Source organism: Gymnoscopelus braueri, assembly GCF_963280865.1.
Source record: "Gymnoscopelus braueri genome assembly, chromosome: 19".
Lineage (NCBI taxonomy): Eukaryota > Metazoa > Chordata > Actinopteri > Myctophiformes > Myctophidae > Gymnoscopelus > Gymnoscopelus braueri.
The window spans coordinates 13,133,860-13,161,804 of NC_137621.1; the positions used below are offsets into that span (position 1 = coordinate 13,133,860).

General features: G+C 41.2%; 2 protein-coding genes across 3 annotated transcripts; both read right to left on the reverse strand.

Moving 5' to 3' along the window:
* Positions 1-2,860: 2,860 nt before the first annotated feature.
* Positions 2,861-10,661, reverse strand: ccdc28b (coiled-coil domain containing 28B). 2 transcript variants are annotated; one of them, XM_080413213.1, is made up of 6 exons: positions 10,488-10,661; positions 9,176-9,453; positions 7,739-7,908; positions 6,133-6,287; positions 3,584-3,606; positions 2,861-3,001 (listed from the first exon to the last, which is right to left on the reverse strand). In XM_080413213.1, exons 2-6 carry the CDS (start codon positions 9,409-9,411, stop codon positions 2,947-2,949), a joined length of 639 nt encoding a protein of 212 aa, XP_080269339.1. In that variant the 5' UTR covers positions 9,412-9,453; positions 10,488-10,661; the 3' UTR covers positions 2,861-2,946. The 2 variants fall into 2 exon arrangements, with proteins under 2 accessions (XP_080269339.1, XP_080269338.1); XM_080413212.1 differs by having other exon boundaries at positions 9,176-9,500.
* A 4,011-nt stretch (positions 10,662-14,672) lies between these two features.
* On the reverse strand, positions 14,673-25,209 carry tmem39b (transmembrane protein 39B). Its single transcript, XM_080413878.1, has 9 exons — positions 25,029-25,209; positions 22,596-22,797; positions 21,379-21,598; positions 20,991-21,074; positions 20,467-20,621; positions 18,820-19,153; positions 18,271-18,458; positions 16,717-16,837; positions 14,673-15,056 (listed from the first exon to the last, which is right to left on the reverse strand). Exons 2-9 carry the CDS (start codon positions 22,724-22,726, stop codon positions 14,823-14,825), a joined length of 1,467 nt encoding a protein of 488 aa, XP_080270004.1. The 5' UTR covers positions 22,727-22,797; positions 25,029-25,209; the 3' UTR covers positions 14,673-14,822.
* Positions 25,210-27,945: the final 2,736 nt, after the last annotated feature.

Consider the following 27,945-nt stretch of genomic DNA (forward strand, 5'->3'; position numbering starts at 1 on the left):
TTGAATGGGTTTAAAGCAAGGCAGGAGATGTTATTATGAACAAATCTGGATCTTTTTACACATTAAACTAACCAGTGTCAGCAATGTGTCACTATACAGTGGCTACTGGTCCAGGAAAGATGAGGTAGGCTGATAATAAAGCAGATGACAGACATTATAATAATCAGGGTTTGATTTGCTGGGTGGGGGGATCCGTGCCTCTGCTTTTGATACCCCCCCACCCGCCTCTGGCCATTCATGTTTATCGCCAGTGGGGATAATGTTTTATCCCTGCTTTCTGGTCAGACTGAATTACATTTTTAATACTGTACTTTTACTTGTAACAGAGTACGGTATTTCTACATGATGGTATCAATACTTAAAAAAAAACACCACTGGCGATATCACAATTTAACCATTTAATTTAAAATGTATGTTGAACATGAACCGTGGCATCCCTATTTTGTGCACATTTTTTACAAATCGAACCCTTCATACAATTGTTAGTTCATAATGAGCCAAAGAAAGTTACCGTAGTGGCAATATTCACACATGCTTGGAAAGTTCAGCTCAAAACATAAAGCGCGGGCGCTTTAGGCGGCACAGTGGTACAGTAACAGTAGCTGCCCACCACCACAGAGTCTGGGGGTTCGAATCCAGCGGCTTTGACGAGCATCTATACGGGGTAGGGAAGCCAGGTGGGGAGGGTGATATTTGTCACTCTGCACATATAATCCTATGGGCTGAGGCGCCGCCTGTCAGCAGAGAGTTTTAGGTGGGAGGAATAGGAGGAAGGCTCCACGTCCTCCCGGTGGAGGCTCCTCACTGGCAGTAGGATACAACAGCATTGGCATGACAACTAAATTGGGGAGAAAAAGGGCTAAAAAGCAAAAAAAACAAAAAAAAACAGTTAAACCACTAAAGCCCTGTTTTAGACTTTGGTGCACAGTGTCACATGAAATTCGCCGATCTACAAGCTTGGGAGCTTGTAGATGGCCTGTTTTTGCTACCTTCAAAGATTTTTTTTAGCATTTCCTATAATGATGTGCCCAAAATATGGCGGACACCAGGTTGAAAGTGGTTAATTGCCCTCGAGGCCTTATACAATAAGTGCATTACTTAGCAGTTTGGTAATTTAATTAAGCATAAGTAAAGCCCCACTACCCCAACCCCCCAAATACAATAGTCTAGCTGCCTTAGAGAAAACGTCCATAATAGAGCCCCATAATTCCTGCTGCAAGCTGCATCATACTGTGAATATGGTACTGCACAGTGTATAATGGCATAAAACAGATGCATCAGAATGTTACGCTGTCGCATAAGAAGTCCCCGTCACCTAAATGTGACAGTGGATGCTACAGCTCTGCAGTAGCAGGGTGGGCTTGTGCTTACGAGGAGCTACTTCCCACTTATATGCTAATAGTATAAGTGAGATATAAACCAAATTTATCATGGACACATCAACAAAACCTTCCCGTGTTCCAGTATCAAAACAGCCATGTTGACAAATACAGCAGCTGAACAGCCATGTGTAAACAAACTGTATCAACAGGTATGTACATTCTTGCATTAAAGCAGCACTATGTCACGTTTTAACAAGTATATAGCATATTATGTCCCACAAAATTATAAAGTTACATGTTTAAGCAATAACAATCATCCTTCCATAAATGTATAGACTCAGGGCGGGTCCCTGCTAGGGGCTTGACTGTAGTACTATGTATAGGGGAGACAATGAGTTTCATCCTGGCATTTGCCAAGGCACCTGAGGCAGAACTGCCGGTCAAAGAGAAGACTGGCCAATCACAGCGCGTCCTCGCCGGACATGATTGCAGAGACTCCTGGGTAGTGAAGTCAAAGACGTTGGCTGCCATGTTATGCGGGTCCAAAGTGGCCACTGATACCCCAAACTACATCGGCCTAGTGCTGCTTTAATGTTCAAAGCCATCAAATACACTGTTATTTACTACTCGTGTAGTCATCCTTCTATCGTCCAGTACCAAATGTTTTAACAAAGATAGAAAAATGAGGGAGTGCGTTTTGAAGAGCGCCGAGATGTCCCTCACGGGTCCTGAGCTTACCCACAGTGGAGGCTTCTTTAGCACTACATTTAGCTACTTCTGTATGGCTCAATTCACCTACAGTAACATTTCCTGATGGAGTCAAGCATCTTCCTCAAATGATGCAAGAGATATAGGCATGGTATAGGACCAGTCGCAGTAGAAAAACCAACATTTGAACATCTGTTTATCCTCGTCAAATGTGCTTTTTGGAGTTGAAACACAACCAGCAGACACAGAAGAATATTAATCTTCTGGGTTTAGTGGGGAACCTCTTAATCGAAATATATCCTTCGCACAGAATAGTATGGTAGAGGTTGGCGATTACGTTTTCTTGTGCCGTGTCAGAGGAATTTATTATTTTAATTAAAGTCATACTGTGTAACATTCAGTTCATTAGTCTTTTTTGGCGACACCACTGATAGCTCCGTTTGTCATTACAGCCATCTGTCTATCTATGGTCTGGTAGAACTGCCATTCAATTCAGTTCCCAAACAAAAACACGGAGGTATACCGCTCGAAAACGAATGGTGCGGGGGTCCTTCTAGCACCGAGGATGTTTTGGAAAGCAACGACGACGTTGTCAAAAACATAATGTATTAAATAAATGAATACATTTCCAGTGCCTGCGTCATTGGAGTGTGAGACACTTGCGACAACAATTGTGTCAAAAAACACATGTACTGCATGTGGAAATGTTATTGTGAAAAATATAACAGTGAAAGATTAACTTGTTTAATCCAAAACATTACACAGTATGACTTGCTAAAAAGAATGAGACATGCACCCCCCCCCCCCCTCTCCTCCTGTGAACCATTCCCTTGTGTTGCGAAGGCAGCTGGATCCATGTCATGGTAACGGAGCCTGATTGGATGCTGTGAGGTTGCCATTCTCCACACCTCACTTGTCATGGACCAGATGTCTTGGGCAGATCCTGGTTCTCCGCCAAGTGCAGCTTTTGTCTGCAAAGAGTCAAGTTAAGGATTCACACCAGTCAGGAGTCTGAACTATGAACTGAAAAGAGAGACGTTCCTCAGTGGAAAATAGAGCAGGGAAATATGGACAAAATCAAATATCGCAATTTGTTTTTGTTTTTTTTAACCAAATATCTCGATATTGATATTGTGATAGGCTTTCACAAAATATTTACGAAATGAAATTTTGATAAATAATCCTCAGTAATGCCTATATAATAACTAAGTCGGTAAAGACAAAGAACAGTTAACAGTCAGAAAAGTACATCACTTAACTGTAAAAACCTTTCAAACTAGGAAAAGACACCACTTATCTGAAATCCAAGATATCTAGTCCCGTTACAATATTGATACATTGCCCATCCCCAGACATTAATGTTGTCATGCAGCATAGTTTGATTTTGATGGACAATGCATCATATGTAAAAAGAAATATATGATTATAATAATAATAATAATAATAATACAACATACAGTAGCACCGCACAGTCGTGCAACAAAATATAAATATAAATGTATCCTTTAGAATCTAACATCAGTGCATGGAATGCTAAAATTAGGAAAGGATACATTGAAGTGCTGAGTTCCTCCAGCTGTGGGATATAAATAAGAGACACGATTAGGACAATGACATGAATAGAAACGGGTAGAAACTGTACTGTACTTGATGTGACGGTTACAAGTAGAAATAATCTACAAAAGGTATCACATAACAGCCCAGTAGTTTGGTTCTGTTATGTAATATCGTCAGATCAATACTACAACCCAAATCTCCTCACTCAGTGATGTACAACAAATCTGTTTTAGTGAAAACGCACAGGTTATCGTTTCATCCACACAAGCAGGTGTAATGTAACAGCCTTTCTGGTTCCACACGGGTGTCTACAGCCAACGAATGTCATTACGCCTTGTTAGCTGGAAGATCCGCTATTGCGGGCAAGCGGCACCTTCGTGTGACGCACATTAAACCTGGTGTCCCCATTTTGGGCATGTCATTATAGGTGAAAAATGTCAATAATTGTCTAGTCCATCGGCTATTTTCACTTGTCAAACATAATTGTCGTATGACGAGGGGGTATAAATAGGGCTCAAGTGGTTAATGTTCTTGGCACCACCATCTGTAATGAGCTGAAGAGTTTTCACACAACCCTTACACATACTGTAGCTCAACCCCAGCAGTGGATAACTACACAACATGAACAGCCAGACAGCAGCCCTTTCAAACTCTTACAACACACTATGGATTCTGATTAAGTATTAGTATTTAGCATTTAGACAGTTAAAATTATACAATTATCCAGAGTGATTTACAAAGAGCAAGATCGGAGTAAAAATAGAATGCAAAGAAAAACAATTAAGTGCTACGCAGTAACTAGGATACAAGGTAACCATCAATCCTAGCATCCGTCTAAACAACGTCATCTGCATAAACTAGAAAGTACAAAGAAACAAGGAGCGTTGGGGGGTGAGGTAGAGTCTGAAAACAGTGAAAAGGTGAGTTTTCACACTCCACCTCAACCTCTAGCACTGGTTAACCACTTTCAATCTGGTGCCTCTGTTTCGCCCCCTCCCGTTCCCTCAGGTCTGGTGATGCCAACCTCCTATGTCACGACAATGAAATGAACCTGGGGTGACAGAGCTTTCTCAGTTGCAGCCCCCTCCCTCTGGAACTCACTCACAGTTCACATCAAAGCTGCCCCCACTCTTGCCCTGTTCAAAACCCACCTCTTCAGACTCACATTCCCTACCTAATTCAAACCCCCCCCCCCCCTTCTGCATTAATTTTAATGTTAACTAGTTTTTCTCATAACGAAATTGTTTATTTTCTTCTGTTTTTGTGAAGTGACTTTGAGTACAGAGAAAAGCGCTGTATATGAATTGGAAAGAACATGTACACACCTGCATATGATGCCAATGTTTCTAAACCTCATGTATATACCTGCTATCACATACGGCATCTGTATGTATCTTTATTTGTTTTATTTAACCCATTAAAACCGGGAAAGCACCTGTGTCATTTTAGATTTGAACAAAAAGCATTATTTTATACTTTGGCTGTTAAAAACATTTTAGATATGCACTACAAAAAAATCTTGAGAATTTGTGCAAATCTTTGAATATAATGTATATATTCTTTTAAACCGTAATTTTTTTACTCAAATCTAACTGGAACAAAATATTTTGATATGGTGGTCCGCGGCCAAATACATAATTTTGGGGGTCCTTGACATGAAAAGGTTTGAGCACCACTGATATAGAAACATACGTTTTTCAGAAAACTTAATGGTCTTAAATGGCTTAACCCGTTTTTCTCTCTTTCCCTGTCCTCTCACTGTACCTCCATCTTATTCGTGATGTGACAAATAAGTAGGTCGGAGTACTAGGTCAGAGAGGCTTATTGCCCCCTCAGGCCCTCAGGTCCTCTAGTGCTGACCTCCTGGAAGTGCCTACGATGGCATATAAAAAACACAGTGAAGCAGCATTCTGCGACACGGGCAGACGAATTGGAATAAACTCCCATTACACCTAAGACAGGCAGCCTCTGTAGATAGCTTTAAAGCACAGCTCAAGACCTATTTCTTCTCTCTTGCTTTTACTTGATTTTTAAATCTCTGTTGTTATTCATGTCCTCACTGTTTTGCCTGATTCACAGCCTTTTTTTGCTATTTTTTTAAATGTTGTTTTATGCTTTTTCTTTTCTTTTTTTGCTTTACTAAATTATTTGTACCTTTTCTGTAAAGCACTTGTGCTTTATTCTAGCTCTGTAAAGCACTTTGAGGTGCATTTCGTGTCATGAAAGGTGCTATACAAATAAAGTTTATTATTATCATTGTCATTATTGTCAGTATCAGCCAAGAGCGCGGCAGTCTATCCCCATTTCACAATGCGCTAGACCCCTGGGAGATGGATTGCTGAGGTGGAGCGCAACACCGCAACATCAGCTCCCAGTACTTACCGCACGACTTGCCGCACCCAAGCCGTGCTACCCATACGCTGAGTTGGTGGCGCCCGGCATAGAACCCCATGACCTTATTTGTGGTCAAAAGGCGAGTGCTCTACCGACTGAGCTACCCGGACGCCGGGTGACAAAAACAAGCCTGATTGCGATAATCACGTACGTTGCAGAGCAGGTGCTCCAGGTTGTGGTCCGAGGCACACTTCTTCTGGTCCTCAGAGAGCTCCTCCACGTGGCTGTCCAGGCTGAAGTGCAGCCGCGCCAGCTTCTCCTGCATCTCACGCACGTGCTCCAGCTGCTCAAAGCTGCACACCTTGCCTACAGGGAAACAAGCCAGAGCTTTATCAGCCTATGCCAGCGGTTCTTGACGTGGAGTCTTCTGGGGACCCCCGGGGGGTCCTTAGGGGAGGGGGGGCCTCCAGGGGGGGGGGACCCTTCAGCTTAAATGATTGATAGCTAGGAACCAAATGGACCATTATGGGTACCGTCTGTAACTGCGAGAGTGTACAATGGTTCCATTTGTACACTCTCTGAGTTAAAGGAGAATTTCACCCGATGTTTTTTTTACCTTTTTTATGATGTTATGATCTCCTAGGACTAGTGGTACAGTAGAAAAAAATCATAAGTCCATCCCAATGAGCTACAATGAACTCTGGAGTGTTCATTTAATGTCCTATTTTACTAGAGTTAAAATGGCACCCTTGGATTTTACAGTATATATACACATTCCGCTAGCAGGAACTATGAAGTGTCACCTCTTTGGGTAGAGAGAGAGAGAGAGAGAGAGAGAGAGAGAGAGAGAGACTGAGGGTCTAATAACAAAGTCAAAGATCTTTCCATTGTGACATAAATAGCACCACTTGATCGCATTGTGTGCTGCTGTGGCCGGGGTCACTGTACCGTTCAGGTGGCTTCATTTTCAATTTGAATATTCCCGGTGTGGTCCCCGGCCTGCCAAGGTCGTCTTACCCACTGGTCCTCAACCTGTGCAGGCCGTGACCCACCAAAATAATCATATTTGAACTGGGGACCCACCAAAAATAATCATATTTGAACTGGGGACCCCCCAAACATAATCATATTTGAACTGGGGACGCCCCAAAAATAATCATATTTGAACTGGGGACCCCCCAAAAATAATCATATTTGAACTGGGGACCTCCCAAAAATAATCATATTTGAACTGGGGACCCCCCAAAAATAATCATATTTGAACTGGGGACGCCCCAAAAATAATCATATTTGAACTGGGGACCCCCCAAAAATAATCATATTTGAACTGGGGACCCCCCAAAAATAATCATATTTGAACTGGGGACTCCCCACCCTGACAAGCACTTGTAATGTTGAGGCATTACATTTAGTTTGATTCTTTGATAAATATTGGGAAAATAGCAGATCTAATGAAGAATAAAGATGCAATTTTCAAAACATTAGCCTCTTTCTTATATTATGCAGGCATGCAAACAGCCCCGAGGTGAAAAAGGTGACAACATGTTGTTTTCTTTTGGGTCAGGTGTCACACAATTGCCCTATTTGGGTTCAAAAAGGTGACTGTAGCTGAAAAGTGACACTTTTGCATGTCTGATTTATTTGACAATTTGACCAATGTTTGACCAGTTTGTATAGTATAGTTTGTTGAATACTTTTGATGCAGTAATGGTCTTTTATTAAGTCCTCAAACTGTCACTTCACGGTCATCTGGGGACCCCCCCCCACAAAATCATGTGGGGGATCCTAACCCACAGGTTGAGAACCACTGGTCTTACCGAAGGCCTGCAGCTTGCCGGAGTGGAAGTCGTTGAGGAGGTTGAGGAGGCCTCCCTCCATCTCTCTCACGTCCGACACGTCCGTCAGGAAGGAGTGCTGCAGGGGGGACGACTGGGCCACCTTACTGGGGCCGGCGGGCTGCGGGGCCCTCTGCTTCTCCTTGTGGGGCCTGGCAACCAACCATTAGAGTGGAGAGTTTAGCTGACACGCACGCCGACAGCGGGTGCTGGGTTTAAGGGTTGGAACTGGAACTACTTGCATTAGGGCTGTCACGATTATAAATTTAAGTTGACGATTAATTGTCACACAAATTATTGCGATTAACGATTTAATTTTGTTTTTGGCATTGAGCATTGGAACATAAGCATACAAATGTAATATCAGTTTGGTTTTTAGGCTTCTCAATGTTCATAATCTGCACAGGGCAGACATGACAAATAACTTAAATATACCAATAAATTACTGACAAATTTTTATATTATATATACTTTTTTTTTTTAATGGCGGAAATAGCTGATCTACAAGCTTACAATACCTTGTAGATCTGCTATTTCTGCTATTTTTGGAAAATGTTCGAAATTGTATGAACTTTTTTCATCCTGGAAACAATTTTGACGATTATGCGAAATAATTGCGATTATCTCAAATAATTGCAATTAGGCAATTATGTGATAATTGTGACAGGCCTACGGAGGAGCCACGGTGCATAGAAACATCACGTTGTAAACCTGAATTAGCCTACTTAGCATGGTGTGCCGGTTCTACTTCCAAAGCACGACCAACAAGCACTGTCACACGGGTGAGAAGAAACACACAACTGTCTGTGTGTGGAGGCTCATGATGACAGCATCTGACTACATTCCAACTCCACATCCACCCATTTCACATGTCACGCAACATTAATTTGCTAGAATGCATTCTCTCTCAGTGCTCACATATTGTGTCGTATTGCTTTTAATATTGCATATGTGCATGGACATGTTTAAGGTAGCAATGGTTATTATGATATAATAAAAAATCTCATCCACTTAAAACCCTAGTGTTCCTATTCTGGGGGGAAAACATTCGCTGAGAATAGCAGATCAACAAGCTCGAAACATGTAGATCGGCTATTTTCAGCTTAAGGATTTGGTGTAGAGGGAAAAAGGAGAGGCCAAGTCCCTGGGGGACTCCGGTCAACCATGTAGATATACAGGGTGTAAGTGAATATGGTGGTACGAGTTGTGTTTAGACATGACATACCATTTTTTGGACTACTGTCATTAATACATACAAAATAAGCCTAAAAATACAAATATTGTGCTACACATCAAAACGTGGACATAGTTCTCCGTTGTCAAACTAGCACCATTCTGCACATTGGCTATTAATTGTGCAAGCACTGAGACATTGAGATATTGTGAGTATTGTTGTGTATCAGGGATATTATTACAGACCTGGTGGTCTTTGGTGGAGCTGCGACCGTGCCCAGCACCTCTTTGGACTGGCCCGGCGCCCCGATGGACCTCTTGAACTTCCCTCTGTTCTTGGGGGAGGGGGGCTGCGGCAGACCCAGGGAGAAGGTGGCACTCTTGCTGGCAGGTACGACGGAGATCTTGCGCGGGTTGACCGGGGGCGGGGGTGGCTGAGGGAGGGAGACTTTGGGGCTCCTCTTCTTGCGTTTGTCCTCCATAGCTTTGAGGTTTATACTTAGTCAGTTTGACTGAGTCAAGTCCTGGGGGGAAGAGGGGGGGGGGGGGGTTGGGGGGGGTATAGGATGTCCTGAGATAACAAAGGTAGGAAGTTCAAAGCCGGCAACAACTTCCCAGGTCTTGACATTTCTCTCCTGACCACAGAGGTCTGTGTGGAGGATATATAGAGGTTGAGTTGAGTGTGCAGAAATGGTGCCAAATTTAAGAGGTTTTTGCAACTCAGATGTCTGCCTCAGGGTAGTAATTGATTTAATGGGGCTCTGCATCTTAAACAGAGACCCAGACAGTCTCACAGCCTCCCAGTGAACAGCAGCTTAACATCATTTTAACTACAAATGAAGGACTTTTAAACAATAAAATTGTCATGATTTTGTCCAGGCCACCCATTAATCTACCAGGGTGAATAAGGTCCATTCAGACAAATTAATGATTTATTAGCCTATATTCTGGCATGCCACCCTTCCAATAATTATTTAGTCGACAAGAAAATCTGATTTAATCTGATTCTGAACTGTATCTGAGCAGCTGTGCAACCTCTGTTTTTAATGCCATTACTTTAGAAGAAACCAATAACATATTTAACTGAGACAATAATGGCAACATAATTACAATAACAACAACAACAGTCCATTTGACAGATGGCTGAGAGAGAGACACTGGGATTAGATACAATGTAACGTTAACTGGAAATATGCGACACCAACGCGTCAAATGGCTGATCGTGTTAATTCTATGCATACATAACGCATCACTATGATAAATTAACTCAATACAATAAAAATAAAACCCTTATTATAAGCGAATATTGCACAATTAAGCCTGGAGTGGAATCAAAGGGACTCAGTCAGTACAAAGATGGCCACTAGACACCACAATGCGAACTTTACACGTTCAGATCTTTTTCATCTGCATTTGGCTGCAAACCATAAAGTCAGAAAACTGTGCAATACAGTTTATTATGGTTTGTAATAAATCCATCCCTTGGATGCAGATTGCAGATGATAATAATTGGGACTCCCCGTTTCCCTAATATGGAAAGAATGTAGGACTTACTTACCGAATCAATTACGCGCAAAGAAACACGCCTGGCGTGCTGGACAGGTCAGGGAGTCGGACCTTTGTTCTGCTTGGAATAAGTATATTAATTTAAACAGGATTAAAGCATTTATCATCATCAGTCTACTTATTAATGCATTCTAACGCGCGGCATCAGTGCGCTTGTTGAGCTGCTCTCTTTCATCCTGTCCTTAAAGGGCCAGTACAACAAACCCCCAGCCAGCGTTGCCAGATTCTGTGGCAGAAACAAGCAGACAGGCAGTGGTGGAAAGTAACTAAGTGCATTTTTAATACCATAAAGTCCATAGTCAAGTAGTAGTAGTACTTAAGTAAAATGTTTAGGTATTTTTTACTTTACTACTAGAGTATTTCCAATTTTCAATATTTTTTTATTCTACTCCACGACATCTCAGAGGCAAATATAGTTGTTTTTTTTACTCCACTACAATTATTTGACAGCTTTAGTTACTAGTTACTTTGTAGATTTTTATTATTATTCTTCCATCACTGCAGACAAGTCTATGAAAACAAGCCCAAAATAAACGACTAGGCCGCATAATCACACACACACAGGGGGTCCCCAGCTAAATGAGTAAATATAGTATCTAAATCAGTTTAGCAACCCTAACCCAATACATTAGCTATTTTCCTAACACATCTTGAAAGAAATGTGAAATTATTTTGAATATTCTTTGAAACATTTTAATAACAACACAAATCTGTATGGGGGTCCCTGGCACAAAATATCTTTCTGATGGGGGTCCACGGACAAATGGGGGGACTGGTTTAAACAACATTAGGAAGCAAGCCCAAATAAGCAACTGCACTTTAAAAACAACTAAGTTGTATTTCCATCTAACCTGTCAGATATCTTAAAGGTTAATATAGTATATAGTCAACTAATATAGTTGAGAAATGTTAACTCTACATAGAAAGATGGGCACCTCTTCGTCTTTCCTTGTGGGCAAAACTAAAGCTAATGTGCTAAAATGAATGTAGTTCCCAAATTCAATTACATTTTGCAATCCCTGCCTGCAGCAATTACTATGAAGTATTTCCACAAGTACAACCAGTTGTGTAGCCTTTTTCTCTGGAATGGGAAACGAGCCAGGAGAATGCTCAAACAATAAACTTCAGAACAGGGCGGACCAGGGTGGTGTAGGGACACCAAATCTGCTCTTGTATCACTACCAGAAGTACTTGGTATCAATACTGCAATGTAGAAATACTCTGTTACAAGTAGAAGTACCGTATTCAAAATGTACTTGAGTAAAAGTACAAAAGTATTGGCATCAAAATGTACTTAAAGTACCAACAGTAAAGTACTCATTGTGCAGAATGTCCCATTTCACAAGTTCAAAATGTATTAAAAAATATGTTGAAAATAGCCGATCTACAAGCTCACATAATTGTAGAGGAGTAAAAGTACAATATTTTCCTCTGAGATGTAGAGGGGTAGAAGTAGCAGTATTGAAAATTGTAAGTACAGAAGAAAGTACAAATACCTCAACATTTTACAGTACTTGAGTACATGATGTCTGGAAAAAGGCAGCTAAGATCCTTAATTTTGATCCCTTTTTAAATGAAACTCTAGCATATGGTTTAATCCTTGCATACGCTTTGGCAAATCTTCCTTCTATTGGAATAAATGTGTGGAAAAAGAGACCAGGATCTTAAATCTTTTAACGACTTACAGGCTGAATTTAAGTTGAATAAACAACAACACTGGCATTATGTACAAATTCATAGTTTGAATTGAGCTGAAAACGTTGTCGAAAAGTTCCCTGGTCCCTCAAAATGTAGAGACCCCTTCTTTTATTATTGAAAGTTATGGTAAGGGTCACAAAGCATCGTTCTACTACTCAATGTTACTGCAGAAATACAGCACCACCAGTGCCCTGAAAACTGTATGGGAAAAAGACATTGGAACTACAGTCATTCACAGAACAAGAAGGGGTCAACGTACTAAGCAAGTCAAAGCACATGTCACGCAATAGTCACACTAGGTTAATTCAGTTTAAAATTGTCAACAGAATGTACTGGAATTTGGACCCCTTCCAAATTGTACAGAGCAAAGCTTAAGAACGATCCTTAGTGCTTGGATGAAAGTAGTGCCCCAAGGATAGCAGTACATGATCGTAGTCAGAAAATTGTTGATCACGGTATTCCTTTTGATATCCGCATATTCATTTTGGGAGATCCCTCCATTTTGAAAGATATAACTCCTTCTACATTATGTGGCATGGGTCCAAACAGGTCAAAACAGCTATAATGCTGGGTAGGAGACTGCTAGTCCAACTATGGACTTCAGGTCATGTACCATCAATCATAGATTGGTATAACTTACTTAATAGGACAGCGTCATATGAACGCGTATCCGTCTCTATGAAGGGCAGAATAGACCAGTTCCACCTGAAGTGGGAAAGATTTCTTCACTATATTAATGGCTTGTATAATGACAGACTACTGGCTTGGCTCCCCTATATGTATACCCGATATAGGTATCCTGTATATCCTTGCTTGTTCACAGGGTTATGGATAGCATTGCCTCCCTCCCTCCCTTTTTATCTTTTCTTGTTTTCTTTTGTTTACTGTATTGACTGTGTTGTTGTGAAGGTACATTATTTTTTATTTGGATGCGTTATCTTGTGTTGTGTTGTTCTGTGTCGTATTGTAAAAATAAAGTGTCAAAAATCCAATAAACTACTAATCACAAAAAAAATGAAAACCTGCAACTACCAATATTTACAAGCGACTTTACAGAAGAACAAGCCCAAAGGAGCTTATAATAAGCACACATGGCAACACTGACTCCCAGTATTGTTAAAGGGCCAGGACTACCTAGCCTCATACTACCCCATACATACAGTATTGGCCCCAGCCCCAGTATCGGTGTGACTTCATTTGCTCATTTGCATTAATGTGATCGTATATTCAGTGACCTGACAGACAGGCCAACCCCATGGATAACAAGTGCAATATCAGGATGCTGTGTTCACCTCAGTGGTGGAAGTATTATTATTATACATTTTCTAAATTTAGTTTTATTTTTTCATTTTTCAACCAAAATTTCTATTTTTCTCGAAAAAGTATGGTCCCTTAATTCATTAGGACAATATCAGAACCAGGGACGTGTTTTCAATGGTTAATGTAGAGTTTGAAGTTGAATGGGCCTCTATAGGATTGGGGTGTGTTTGATCAAATATCTAAATATTCAATTAAGCAACTTTTTTAAAAAACAGGCCTGGATAGACCTTAAAAGTGTTTTAAATACACTTTGCCTGGGACGTATTGAGAGAAGTATAAAGTAACAAGTATAAACAAATGGCAATATGCAATTAAAAGTAAAATTACCTCAAAATCATAGTTCAGTACTCGAGCAAATGTACTTAAGTTACTTTCCACCACTGGCTCTTCTGTGACTTCTGGATAGCTTTCTCCAAAACTGGAGGCTCACCATGAAATTGTGTTGAACAGGGCCTGGATCCAACAGTCCGGCCCTTTGGTGAAACCTCCTTGATTGGTACGTAACTCTACAATTTTGTTGGCAGCCTGCAATTAGTGTTTGGTTAAGTTGATGGCTTATTGCCTATTCTTGTCAAATCACGACAATGTACATGACAGACTAACCACTTAGGACATTAGTGATAAATAACAAATTGATGAGAGAGCAGCACCCCGGTAGCTCACCTGGTAGACCGTGTATCATATCGTTGCTGTTGGGCAGACCTTCCATCTCCAGATTTCTTTTCATTTAATTTCCCCCCCCCCCGTACATTAATGCCCTATTTTGCAGTCACGATGCAACGCGTTATGAGCTTGTAGATCGGCTTTTTTTGTGGGTCTATCAGTGGGTTTTTATAAATATCTAACCAATGAAAAGTATTAACAATAGTTTGTGTCCAAACGGTTTTGGACATACTACATGGTTTCCACCAGACAGAGACGACATCAAGGCTCAGTCCTTGCTGCAGCCAGCCGGGGTTCGAATCCAGCCTGAGGCCCTTTGCCTCTTCCTTCTCTCTCTCCTACCATTCCTGTCTGTCTACTCACTGCCACTGTCCAATAGAGCAGAACATGACCAACAAAAAAAAGGCCTATTTGTGGTCAGGACAGACTGACCCAAATGTTAGGTATCCTTTTTAAAGAGCTACGTGTGTAATATACTGTACAAGAGAAGCAAACATTTAAAGTAATACAAAAATATGTTTCTTTATTATGGCAGATCAGAACAAAAAACAACGGTGAGACAAAAATGCAGTTGTAGAAAAAATACAAAGCTCTCATGCATGTTTTCTTGTTCCATGGTGAATTTGGCCAACGATAACTTATGACTTTAACTGACCTTCTGGTCAGATGAGCTGTTTGTATATGAATAAGCCTTCCCTAGGACTATTCTGTCTCTTAAGAGCTTGAAGAATGCGTAGTAGTTGCTGAAGAGGATCAGCGCCAACGATATCGTCTGATGCCACTTTTCGGAGCATATCAACGAGTAGAGTTGGTAGAATATCATGGCCCCCTCCAGAATGATGAGGATGTTCAGTATTCGTAAAGGCTTGTTGAAGAAGAACTGAAGGATGGGAAATATGAGAGAGAGAGAGAGATTCACTGTCAAAAATCAGTCTACAGTTATAACTTCCTCCACCTTTGACCACTTGAATTCTGGTGTCCCCATGCTAGGGCGAACAATCGGCGAACCTGTAGATTGGCTATTTTCGGCAAAGAAATTTCGTGTAGAGTGACTACTGTGATGTACCATGACAGATGCCTGTTATTAACCCATTTAAACCGGGAAAGAATCTGCGTCATCTTTAGATTTCTTTGGCTATTAAAAAAAATTATATATATATATATACACTAGCTGTTACATTTGATTAACGTCTGTGTTTGGAGAATTGTTTAAAATGTTCTTACCCTAAATTAGTACTCTTTCACCGTCAGTTGATGCTTCATATCCATACGAGTATGGATATCCATAAATCGCCCAAGGCTTATTTGTTTATTTCTGGAACACAGTTCTTATATGAAGATTCCCCTACAGCAGTGGTTTTCAACCTTTCATTTTCATATCAAAAAGGTCCATTATTTATTCAGCATTTGAGCCACGGACCACCGTTTGATGAGATTTAGACTCTCAGACCCAAAAAATGGGTATATATATATATAGAATATTTCGTTGTCGTTGGATAAGATTCTGTCCACAATTCCATGCTGTATTGATGTTGGTACCATAGGAGAGATAACAGGCAAACGTTGATCAAAATAACAATCCTTCTACTTTCTCTAATTGTGTAGACTTCTTCTAAATTAAGTAATGCAGATGTTTAACAACAGTTTAACTCTTGGGAGCGTAAAATTAAACCAAATGGACCCATAAGGGTCCATTTGGTTTCATTTTACGCTCACAAGAGTTAAGATCTATAAAGGGTCCATTTGGTTACAAACTCTCCATCATTTAGCTGGGGACCACCTGGAACCCCTTCAAGGAGCACTGGTGGTCCCCGGACCACTGGTTGAGAAACACTTGAAAAAATAATGCTGTGAGCCAGGGGGATAGCGCCCTCTAGCGGCAGTGATGTCAGACTTCGGTGCTCTATATCGGTCTCATAACCAGTCATACATTCATTGGCAATGTCTATTCATTCATATTTATACTTATATTTATTAATAAAATATGCATAATTCAGACCCAGCACAGATGTGTAGTGTGAAACTCCAAGTCCATTTGTTTTCTTATCTCTCTACACTTAAATGCTGTTGCTGCTACGACACCCGTCTTGCACCAATGGCATCAATAAAAAGCCTATCTTATCTTTATTTGAAACACAATCCCTGCTCGTGATTGATGTTGTAGAGCTGTTCATCTCGGTAACGTTAGCCATGACCAGTACAGAGTTATTATCTGCTGGTGATGAAGCACTATTAAAAAAACGGTATTATCTGCTGTTCAAAATTCTATGTTATTGTAATACTTCAAAACGATCACACGCCTTTAAAAAGAAAGTTGTCTATTTCTTTCTTACAAAATAGGTTCCATGACAGTACAGCCTCTACTTCCAAATAAATGAAGTAAAATTAACCTGCAACGCCGACACTGATTATTAAAACAGGGCTTGCTTCCTACAATGGGATTCAAATTGAGTGCCGTGTTCACAGTGGGTTTTTGGGGTTATTTACTGTGGCCAGCCCAATTTGACAGGGGACCTGTGTGCTCAGCTGGCGATACTCACATAGAAGCGATAGTGGGACACGTCTGAGGGCACTGCCACGTTGTAGTGGCCCATGGCTTTGTAGACATTCTTATTATGTTTGACCAGGACACCCTGGGGCCACATGTATTCTTCTGTCCATCTGTGTAGAGAGAGAGAGAGAATGCCATTTTTAGGAGAATGCCGTTTGTAGTCACATTTAGCCCAAATAAGAGCGCATAACAGAATGTTGACGAAGATGTTTAAACAGTTTCAACGCTGCCAGCCTATTTTCAACATCGCCATAGACTTAAAATTGACACGCTCACAAGCTTGTGAATCAGCTATTTTCCCTGTGCTACACAATTGTACGGCAAAGCTTAAGTGGTTAAGCAATTATGTTCTTAGTCCAGTCAGCTATTTCTGCGAAGCAAGTAATTTCCCCTGAGCCAGAAAGAGAGTGCTTGTAAATCAAGAGACCCGCTCAGTAGAATAGAGAATCAAGGAGGTTTATTTGCCTCAACTCATAAGCGGGCTACACACTAAACTTTGTCGTCCAGACTACTACAGACTGTAATTTAGTTGAATAAAATCGGTTTAAAAGGTGTGGAAAAAGTTGCTGAATGCCACTCTCTCCACACCACACCGACAGTCGGATAGTATGGTGCCAAAAATATGGCTTGACACTAGCTTTTCAACAACACACGCATGAATGATGACCACTGCACAGCAGGGGGCTTACAGGACATAGACACAAGGTTATTGTATTTGGGCTACTTTGGTTATCATACCATTCTTATCTAATGTTAAAACAATAAACACAGTGCTGCGATGTGCACACGGACATCAGTCATTTTGCTTAGAACTAATAATCTATATATTATCAATAGCGAGAATGATTAGCCTCGGCAGGCTACTTAGTACTTACCACATTGGGCACAAGCCTTGCACACCACAAAGTAATCCAACTTCCAACAAACATGCAGTGCACTGCAGCGATACGGTCTACCGTAGACCTACTCTATGTGATATGCAGACAAAATCAATTTAATTTACTGCGGGTACAACCACCTCCATTGCATTTGCCAAAAGGGCCCCCTGCTTGCAAGGCTAAACAACCAACCAGAGAGCTCGACCCCCCCTCTCTGCCGCCCCGTTGCTATCAGAGGTCGACAACCGACTGAGCTGGCTTGGTCGACGGGTCCTCACTACAACCGAGGACCCGTCACAGCCATGTAGACACCGTATACTACAACAGATTTTCGGTGCTTTCCACTTATCAATGCCGACGTCGGTCTGGTGTGTTGCTGCCTATACACAGTGATGTAAACTAACTTAAGTACATTTACTTAAGTACAATTTTGAGATACTTTTACTTTACTGGAGTATTTCCAATTTTCAGTACTTTTACTTCAGCCACCACTTCAGCCCTATATACATTTCATCCATTTGAAAATAGCCGATCTAAAATCTCACAATGCGTCGCATTGTGAGCTTGTAGATCTGCTATTTTCAAAAGATTTGTATACATTTTATACATTTGAAAACTTGTGAAACGGGACATTCTGCTTAATGAGTATTTTGAGTAGAACGTACATGTGCTGTAGGACATTGGAGCATAGCGATGGGTCGACTTTCTGCCAGCAACCCAGGTGTGCTGCGGCCTTGTGCAGCAGGTCACAGTAGCGCGGTGGTAGCAGGTGTCTCATCAGGATGATGGAGGTACTGACAGACACCAGGATGAAGAGCTCACAGGACCAGCGTTTATCCACGTACTGTGTGCTCTACAGGGGGGAGGGGGGGGGGGGGGGGAACAACCAAGCATCAAAACCAAAAGGCTAATAAGAGATAAGTGGTCCAAAGAATATCCGTTTTATAAGCCTAGCGTAATGTAAGCTACTGTAGTGTAATTAAAAGTAATCCCTCGCTTTTTCTGTCCATGTCAAGTCCAAATGAAAAGATATTGACCACTGAATTGAAATTTAAAACCATGAAAAAATATTGCTGTAGATGTAGTGTGTAATAATTTATTGGCCTACTTGATTTATCAAGTGACAAAATCTATCATAAAATACAGATACATACATCTAAACAACAGAATTATGGAAAGGAAAAAAAAACCCTTGACATTGGCCAGCTTCTCACCTTGACAAACCAGACGGGTACAAAGGCTACGTAGTAAGCGCTGAGCATGGAGCTGACCAGCACCTCCTTCATCCTCCAGTTGAAGTCCATCTTCAGGTACTCCACCTCCTTGCGGATGAGGTCTGGCGAGAGGCAGCAGGCGTGCGTGGGCATGGCCTGGACGCCGTACAGCTGGCTGGTGTGCTGCTTCCACGTCTCCTTGAGCACCGTCAGATAGTCCCGGCCCCGGCCCATGCCTCCCACCTCCTTCGAGCCGATGCTCGCGATGGGCGAGAGCGGGCCCATTCGCCGGAAGTCGCAGCTCAGGCGAAAAAAGGGAATGTACATTCCAAATCTGTGGGCGACATCACACGAGATATTAGGGTTTCTGGATTGCCTCGTGTTATTTTGAAGATATACATGTACATCCAGGCTCAAATGAGCAAGCTGAACTTCCATTCAAAAGATCAGCGCACTGCGGTGCAGAAGAGACAGCGACAACTTCTGATGACCAGCTTGACCAGCTTTTACATCACCCTCGGGGTAGGAACCCTTATCTCCTACCCCGTCCCGTCTCTTTTAACATAAACATTTAAAATACAAAATAAAAAAATCATCGCCATCAAATTTTGTGTTGTTTATGGATCATCAGTATGACAAGCACCTAGGGCACAAGTATTTTTGCTCGATATTTTTGCTCGATTGCTCGAACGATTACTCATCGACTTTGGAAACATGCATTTATTGAACTTTAACTGTCTTTTTAAAAGTGGATTTTCTTGAACTTTTCTTTCCGATGGTTAAACAAATGTTTTGCATTTCCTCGTGGTGCACACAGGACTGTAATGAAACTTCCACCGTATTCGTTGGACTCTTTGAGAGCAGTGTTTCCAAACAGCTGAATTGGTTTGACCTTTCATGTTGACCAAAAGGCTCTCTTTGCGTCATCTTGGCTGGAGCTGAACTAAACATGCCACAGCCTAACAGAGTGAGTCTGGGCTTTTAGGGAGGCGAGAAGGTGCACCGCTGCGTTTATAACATTTATGTGATTCTCAAAAGGTTTTCATTTCAAGGGCCCCTAGTTTGGTTGGTCCCTCGTAACTCAAGAGTGTACAAATGGAACCAAATGGACCCTTAAGGTAGTAGAAGAGCACGCACATCCAAACAGTGAACAACAGTGCTGAGCCAGTGTGCGGACTCTATCCCTAACGGGTCACACTCTCTGAATTACAGACCCATAAGGGTTAGTACCCCCACTGCCGTTTCTTCTTTGCTGTTGCGTAAATAAGTCCTAATCTAGGTTGCTTCTTAGTGGAATTTCAATTCAAAAATATATTTTAAAACCTTTACATGAACGAAAAAGACAAACAGATGACAGCTTCCATTCGTAAAGAGGCGTGATTACAGACTCTCTGTAGCATTTGAAGATTGTGGACGCAAGACATGATTGACTACATAAGTATACACCGATTTATAAACACAAGATAAAAGCTGAGCATCATTGTGAAAGCGAATGTGGCACAACGTTTTATCTAGTTTTATCTCCATTAGCTTGTTTCCATAATCAGGAACTAAAATGTGATAAATTGAGCAGCCCTACAAGCATCAGAGCCCTGTTAGTTTCTGTTAGGGGCTCTGTTGGTGGCCTTGTGTCTGGCTCATACTTACGGGTAACAGAGGAAGAGCAAGCTCAGGACCGAGTATGTCCTGAACAGGTAGATGAGAGAGCGACACAGACTCCAACCGGTCAGTGTCAGCACTGCAAAGCGTGCCATAACTAAAAAGATGGAGTGAGGGAACGACAGCTTCCCACTCTGAGACGCCTGGAAGGGAGGTAGGGAAAACAGAGGAACAAAGATGGATAAACGGACGGATAGCCATTGGGTGAAATGTTTCAATAGCAGAGCACATAGGCCGTTTCCTTCAGATTGGTGTGGTAGCGGTGGGGTGGGAGGATATTTTTGGATTTGAAACGGCTTGTTCCAAGACCTATTTATAGCATAAGCTCCATTACCTACGGCTATATCAAACTGGCTCTTATTAGGTCCAGATGTATCATGACATAAATGGAATAATTGCACATGCAACTGCATTATCATTTGCACACAATGGGGACCAAATGTACATAGGAGAAACGCTGAGGATAATGGAAATACAATTCTTTAAAAGACCGTGAAGAAATGTGTTCCTACCTCTTTAACAACTGCTGCAATCAACCTCCGCGCCAATATGATGACGGTAAATACCAGCATATTATAGTCAATGAGGTGAAAGTTCTGTAAGAGAACACAAAACCCTTCAGTAATACAATACAACATTGATCAATAGTGCACATGACTGCAACGTCTTCCAACTGTTCCGTCAACTACACACAAAGAATCCTGTACAGAAAGACCTCCAAAGATATTTAAACCAACCACCATGTGATCATAACAACAGCAATTAAGCAATCATTGACAGAAAAACCTACCTAAAAAAAACGCTACACACAGTAACTTCACAAGGGTCGGCATAAACACTATGATAAGCAGAGATAAGGACCACGGTCGATGAGTGCATGGCTCCTAAGTATTTATTTACCAGAGATGTGTGCGAGGGGGGGTGTGAGGGTGGATACCACCACACTGTCTTGTAGATGTTGACGTAATGGACAAAAAGCGCTATGAGGTGGCAGAAGAACAGATGCAGCTCAAAGAGCACGTTGCGGTCCACTGACAGCTCGGGGATCTTGCAATGCTTGAGAGGCACCACGGTCTGGGCTGCGAGCGGGGGGCTGGAGATGCCTGTTCCAGAGCCGTTCCTGCAAGCACAACAAGCTGTGAGCTACGATAAAGATATCAAGGAGCGGACAGTGATGTCACAATAAACAAGTGTTTAAACCACTTAAGCCCCATTTAAAAAATAGCCAATCTAAAAGCTCACAGTGCGTTGCAACGCAATGTGTTGCGAGTGAGCTTGTAGTTCTCTTTTTCCTTTTCTTTTTTGGAGCTTATAATGACGTGCCCAAAATAGCGAGGTCCAGTGTGGTACGGTTTTGTGGTTCAAGAGTCTGAAGCACTTCCTCTTAATGAAGTTGTGACATCACTTGGTAAGTTGTGACATCACTTGGTACTTTAGAGCAAAACCATCCAAATACATGAAGGTTTGGGTTAATATTTAAGACACCTGACCTAACTATCAAAACTTTTTCGATAACTGCCATGCTTGGTGTGCAGGCTCAACCTCTTTCAACGTATGGTTAATATTGAACCACAAAGTACACCGTGGCAAGCTGTTAGGGTTATATTTTCTACCTTCCACTTGAAAAACTAGCCTTTCAAATGCAAGTAAAAGAGAAATCTCAAGACCTGTAAAGACAGAGGAATACATACATTTAGCATTAACATACAGTACATGCTCCTGGCTGAAGCAATACAACGGAATCATTTGAATTCAAACAGTGCACCGCACACAGCAGAGGCCATGACACTGACGAGTGAATGCAATGAAAAATCAGCCATCTCGTTCTCACTCCTGTACAGTATGATTAAACCAAGCATTCCGACAGGAGGTGTCATTCACTGCCGTCGTTTTTTTCCTTTGTACATATAGATGCTTTTAATTGTTGATGGCATGTATTAACGTGCTAATATTCTATGCTATGTTGATTAATTGACTACATAGGACCACAATGCAAACAAGTCCCCAGGACTTGTATCCTTTCAGCCTAAAAGTCTTACTGTACATCCGTGCCGTTTAAATTTCTGTCTAATAAAGTATTCAAAACAATCAACCCATTATCAGGTCAACTCTCTCACCTTGTGCGAGATCGCACCCCAGTGACCGGGGAGCTGGTGGAGTGGTTGCCATTGCTCACCGAGCCCGGCTCACTGCTCAGCGGGGACCTGCAGTAAGTGGTTCGGTTCGCTCCTCTCCGACCTCCGGCCATCGCAGACACGCCCACAACTCAATGTCTTCTGTCTGGGTTGGGTTTCCCTTCTTGATCGCAGCGGTTTACAACTAAAAAGTCAGAGCACATACAACTTGATTAAAGGTATATGTACATATATACAGTATCCTGTATATACATACACGTTAGAGCGCGCACCCACACACACTAGATTTGCTTGCCATTTTAGAAGACAAGAAAACAAGCACAGAGAGAGGAGAGACAAGCAAGACGGGTCAGACTTGAACCTTGGTCATCACACTCACTAGGACAGTGGTTCTCAAAGTGGGCTCCAAGGACCCTCGGGGCAGAAGCGTAGCCACCGTAGAGGCAAGGCCAACTGAGCTCTTGCCTGCCCTGGCCTGAAAGAGGAACTAAAAGGCTTTGCCCCCCTACATCTCTGCTTAACGATAGATAGACCGGGGATCAAATCACCTCCCCCCAGAAACTACTCCAAACGTGTCCATACTGTTGCACCGTCACAAACTGCATGTAAATGTCTCTGTTTAGGAGTGCTGTGATTAGACGACTGATACTGCTTAACAAAAGACTGGGAAAGTGGGCAGGCAGGGCAGCAATTCACGCCCTCAACACCTTCACTGAAACGAGTCACTAAAACGTTCTATCTCTTGGTGTTTGAGAGAGATTTAACTGAAAGGTTTGAACTATGATTCAATTATAGACATTTTCAAGTGCAAGCCCTGTTGTCTCATGCTGTGTAGACTACACGTTTGAACATTATTTGATTGGTTAACTTTGCTGTTGTACTACCACTACTACAATTTTGAAATGACTCAATGATTTGTACAGGACATCATGTTCACCTTTATCTGTCCTCAATGCTGCTAGGAATATAAATCACAGGCTACATTGATTATACTTGCATATTGGTTCACGTTTATTTGACTTGCAATACGTTGCAATAGCTCCTTCTCATATATACATATAGGCCAGTGTTTTACTTGTTATGCATGACTCTATATTATTTGTATACATTGCTCTCATGTGCTGCATACATGTACCCCCAAACATACTTGGCCAATAAATGACACTACTTGTGTGGGGAAATAATTACATTAAAGAGTGATATGCATCTGCAGAAGAATGGGCGTCAGTTGGCCAACATTCAGCAACATTTAAGCAACATCCAGCAGAGCAGATCATGTAGAGACAGACATCCAGGTGCTGTTGCACAAGAACAAAAACATGCATCTTTGCACCAAGAGTGAGACAAAAACAACAATGCAAATGTATACATAATCTGTGCTGTGGCAGGTCAAAACAGGGACATATTGTTCTAATCTAATGCGTAAAAAAAAATGTACGTGGTCGTTTCCTCAACAAAAAAAAAACACACTTTGGCCCTGCCTAAACAAGTTCTGCACTTCTAATGTTCAGTGGTGGGAAAAGTACTCACATTTTGATACTTTCATTACTTAAGTAAAAGTATCAATACTGCAATGTAGAAATACTCTGTTACAAGTAAAAGTCCAGAATTCTAAATTCACTTGAATAAAAGTACAAAAGTATTAGGTAGTAAAAGGTATCAAAATATACTTTAAAGTACCAATAGTAAAAGTACTCATTATGCAGTATGTCCCATTTCACAAGTTTTTCAAATGTATAAGAGCAGTAGATCTGCTGTTGAAAATAGCAGATCTACAAGCTCAGAAAATTGTGAGCTTGTAGATCTGCCATTTTCAAATGGTCAAAGTGTATTAGGGCTGAAGTGGTTAATGTATGTTTTGTAATAATAATATAGATCTACAAAGTTACTAGTAACAAAAGTTTTCAAATCATTGTAGTGGAGTAAAATGTACAATATTTGCCTCTGAGACGTAGTGGAGTAGAAGTAAAAGTACTGAAAACTGTAAATACTACAGTAAAGTAAAAAAGTACTTAAGTACAGTACTTGAGTAAATGTACTCCGTTACTTTAAACCACTGGCCCTGCCTAAACAAGTTCTGCACTTCTTCTAATCTCGCCGCATCGCATTTTGCGGAAGCTGACATTATAGTAGTTTTCTTGCTTCTTCACCAAAACGCTGCATCATTAAACACATCCTCACACCCTTTATTACCGAGAGACGACGTGCACGGTGCTGCACATGTGTGCGTGGCCCGTGCGTGTGGAAACAACGTGATCTGTCCTCCTCTCCCTACAGGACACGCACAGGAGAAAACCCAAGGCATGGCTCGGATAAATACAAAAGACTTGAGGCCTAACGCTAGCTGTGATGCTAACAGGCTAACCAGCCAATCAAACTGGGATGGTCAAAAACACAAGGAAACGGTGCACTTACCGATGCTAACGGCTCTGATGAGCGGATGCTACTATATCAGCTGTAGTCTGGTGGTGTACCACGTTGGGTTAGACACGGTGAACGCTCTGCTTGTTCGCTGGAATAACACTAGATTTGTCATTATTATGACGAGCGAAGGTGCTCATTGTTGATGTGTGTTGGAAAGTATTGCTACCGCTGTCGTCCGGACGATAGGGGGCGCTGTGTTCAGACCAGACAGACAGACACATGTGGGAGGGGAGACAGTTTTAAAGGGACATTTACAGTAGTACGTGCTTTTGGTTTACTACACAGTGGTTCTCAAACCTTTTTAAGCTCAAGACCCCAAAAGATAAATTAGTTGTTTGCCCGGGACCCAAACTATAGTAAAACATAGCAGACCTATACAAGCTTGTTTTTATTACTTCTTAAAGGGATACTTCACTTTCAAATAAAATAAACATTAAAAAAAAATATTTAAAAAAAATTAAAGAAGTTATGGCAAAATAAAGGCCCCCTCACACATTAGTAGGACACATTTTTTTTTAATGTTTATTTTATTTGAAAGTGAAGTATCCCTTTAAACTTTTTTATTACATTTATGGAAATTATTAGATTTTTTTTCATTTAATGTATTAAATACTTTATAAAAATGTTTTTAATTGATGAAAAGTTGTGATTTTTTTGTTTTAACCTTTGAAATATACACAGGTATATATCTTTTTTTGAAATGTAGGAAACGGAAAAAGGGAGATATTTACTCGCGACCCATACAAAAAGATGGGTCCCGACCCACTGTTTGGGAAACAGTGCACTACAGCAGTGGTTCTCAAACGTTTTCATGTCAAGGACCCTCAAATTGACACTTATTAGCCCGCGGACCCCCATTTCAAAAGATATGCCAGGGACCCCCATAAGAGAAGATTTTTTTACGGCTCTAGCAGCGATTCTCAACCACTTTAATTTCAAGGACCCCCCAGTTTGACATGCATTAGGCTACGGACCCCCATTTAATGGCATTTATATCTCTGGGACTCCAATTCATATTGTAAAATCAATGTTAATCTAACTCTGAGAGTGTACAAATGGAACCAAATGGACCCGTTAGGGTCCATTTGTACACTCAGAGTTACAGACCCATATGGGTCCATTTGGTTCCTGTCTTTCATTTAGCTGGGGACCCCCTGGAACCCCCTCAAGTACCCCTGGGGGTCCCCGGACCCCACTTTGAGAACCAATGCACTACAGCATTCATTTTCACTTCAAGGTGGAAATGACCAAGCATGCTTGGACATGTGGAGTGGACTGCATTTTTTTCTGTCTCTGATCAGTATCTCCATTCTCTCTCTCTCTCTCTCTCTCTCTCTCTCTCTCTCTCTCTCTCTCTCTCTCTCTTCGATTTCGATTCAATATTTTATTGGCATAAGTCAGTGGGTGCTTCTCAAACTTTTTCATGCCAGGGACCCCCAAATTGATATATATTTGGCCGCGGACCCCCATCTGAAAATATGTTGTGCCAGGGACTCCCAGAAGCAAAGATTTGTGTTAAAATGTTCGCTTTAAAAGAAATATATTCAAAGATTTGCACAAATCTTCAAGATTTTTCAAAAATAGCAGATCTACAAGCTCATAGTGCCGCACTATGTGCTTGTATATCTGCTATTTTTGAATAGCCAAAGTATAAAAGGTTAAAGTGGTTAAAATCATTGTGATGCTATATTCACACATTGTGCTGGGGACCCCCTGGAACCCCCCCAAGGACCCCTGGGGGTCCCCGGACCCCACTTTGAGAACCAATGGCATAAGTGACACTAACACATTACAATTATGAGAGACAATATTAATGTGAAAAAAAAAAAAAAAACTATTTTTTTCCAGTCCATAAAGTGTCCTTTATGTGCATTGTGGCATTTTTGGTCCAGCCAGGCTGGTTCATGTTTATCAGAAATTAAATTAAAACGAATTTGTTCAAACAAAGCCAATAGATTTGACATTTTAATAGATACATTTACGCCCAGTAGCAAACGTATGCCGTGTTTTCCAGACAGCTGATGCCATTGATAACTATGATATTGGCATTCATTCTTATTAGAATGCATCTCGGCCTATCAGAATGCCATGTCATAAGATCAGATAACTGTTATATAAATTGCATTCCAAATGTTAGTTTGTCTATAGAAATATAATATATGCCACCATCTGCAACATTAACCTAGTGAAATTCCAATGAAGATGCTGTTCTGACTTTATCAAAAATGGTGCATCTCCCAATCTTTAAATGTATGCTCATTTAATACTATAAATATGAACATCAAACTCTTGTGCAGTTGGTCCTGATAACCACCACCAGGTGTCACTATGTAAACATCACATCATGCAGGTTGAGACTTGGTTGAGATTCAGATTCTTCAAGACGAGTTCCAAAACACTGGGTCGGACTCGGGACCCATTTGTGCGTCGCGAGTAAATATCAATCTTTTCCCTCTTTTCTACAAAAAAAGAACTCCTATAGTTAACACTTTTCAGAAGTAGTGAAAATAGCAGGTCTACCAGCTCACAAGGCCTCATCGCATTAAGCTGTGAGCTTGTAGATCTGCTATTTTCACTAGTTTCGGTCCCGGTCAGACATAAAATCGCTTGGGTCTCGAGCAAAAAAGTTTGGGAAGTTTGTTCAGAAGATATCCTCTGACAGAATGGGGTCACTGTCACACACATCCCAATTCATGTAATCAAAGAATGTACACACCTACAACTTCTCCACTATGTATAAAATAAACATGCAATAACAGCACTTTCGTAAATTTAATCAAAACAATATCTGCTCAAAGATTTAAAGAAGCTGCAAAACAATGACTTTACTATAAAGATGCCAGAATATCAAACCAAGCAAGGACCATTTCAGTCAGGGTGAAGAGTCAGACATGGATAAAGTGAGTAA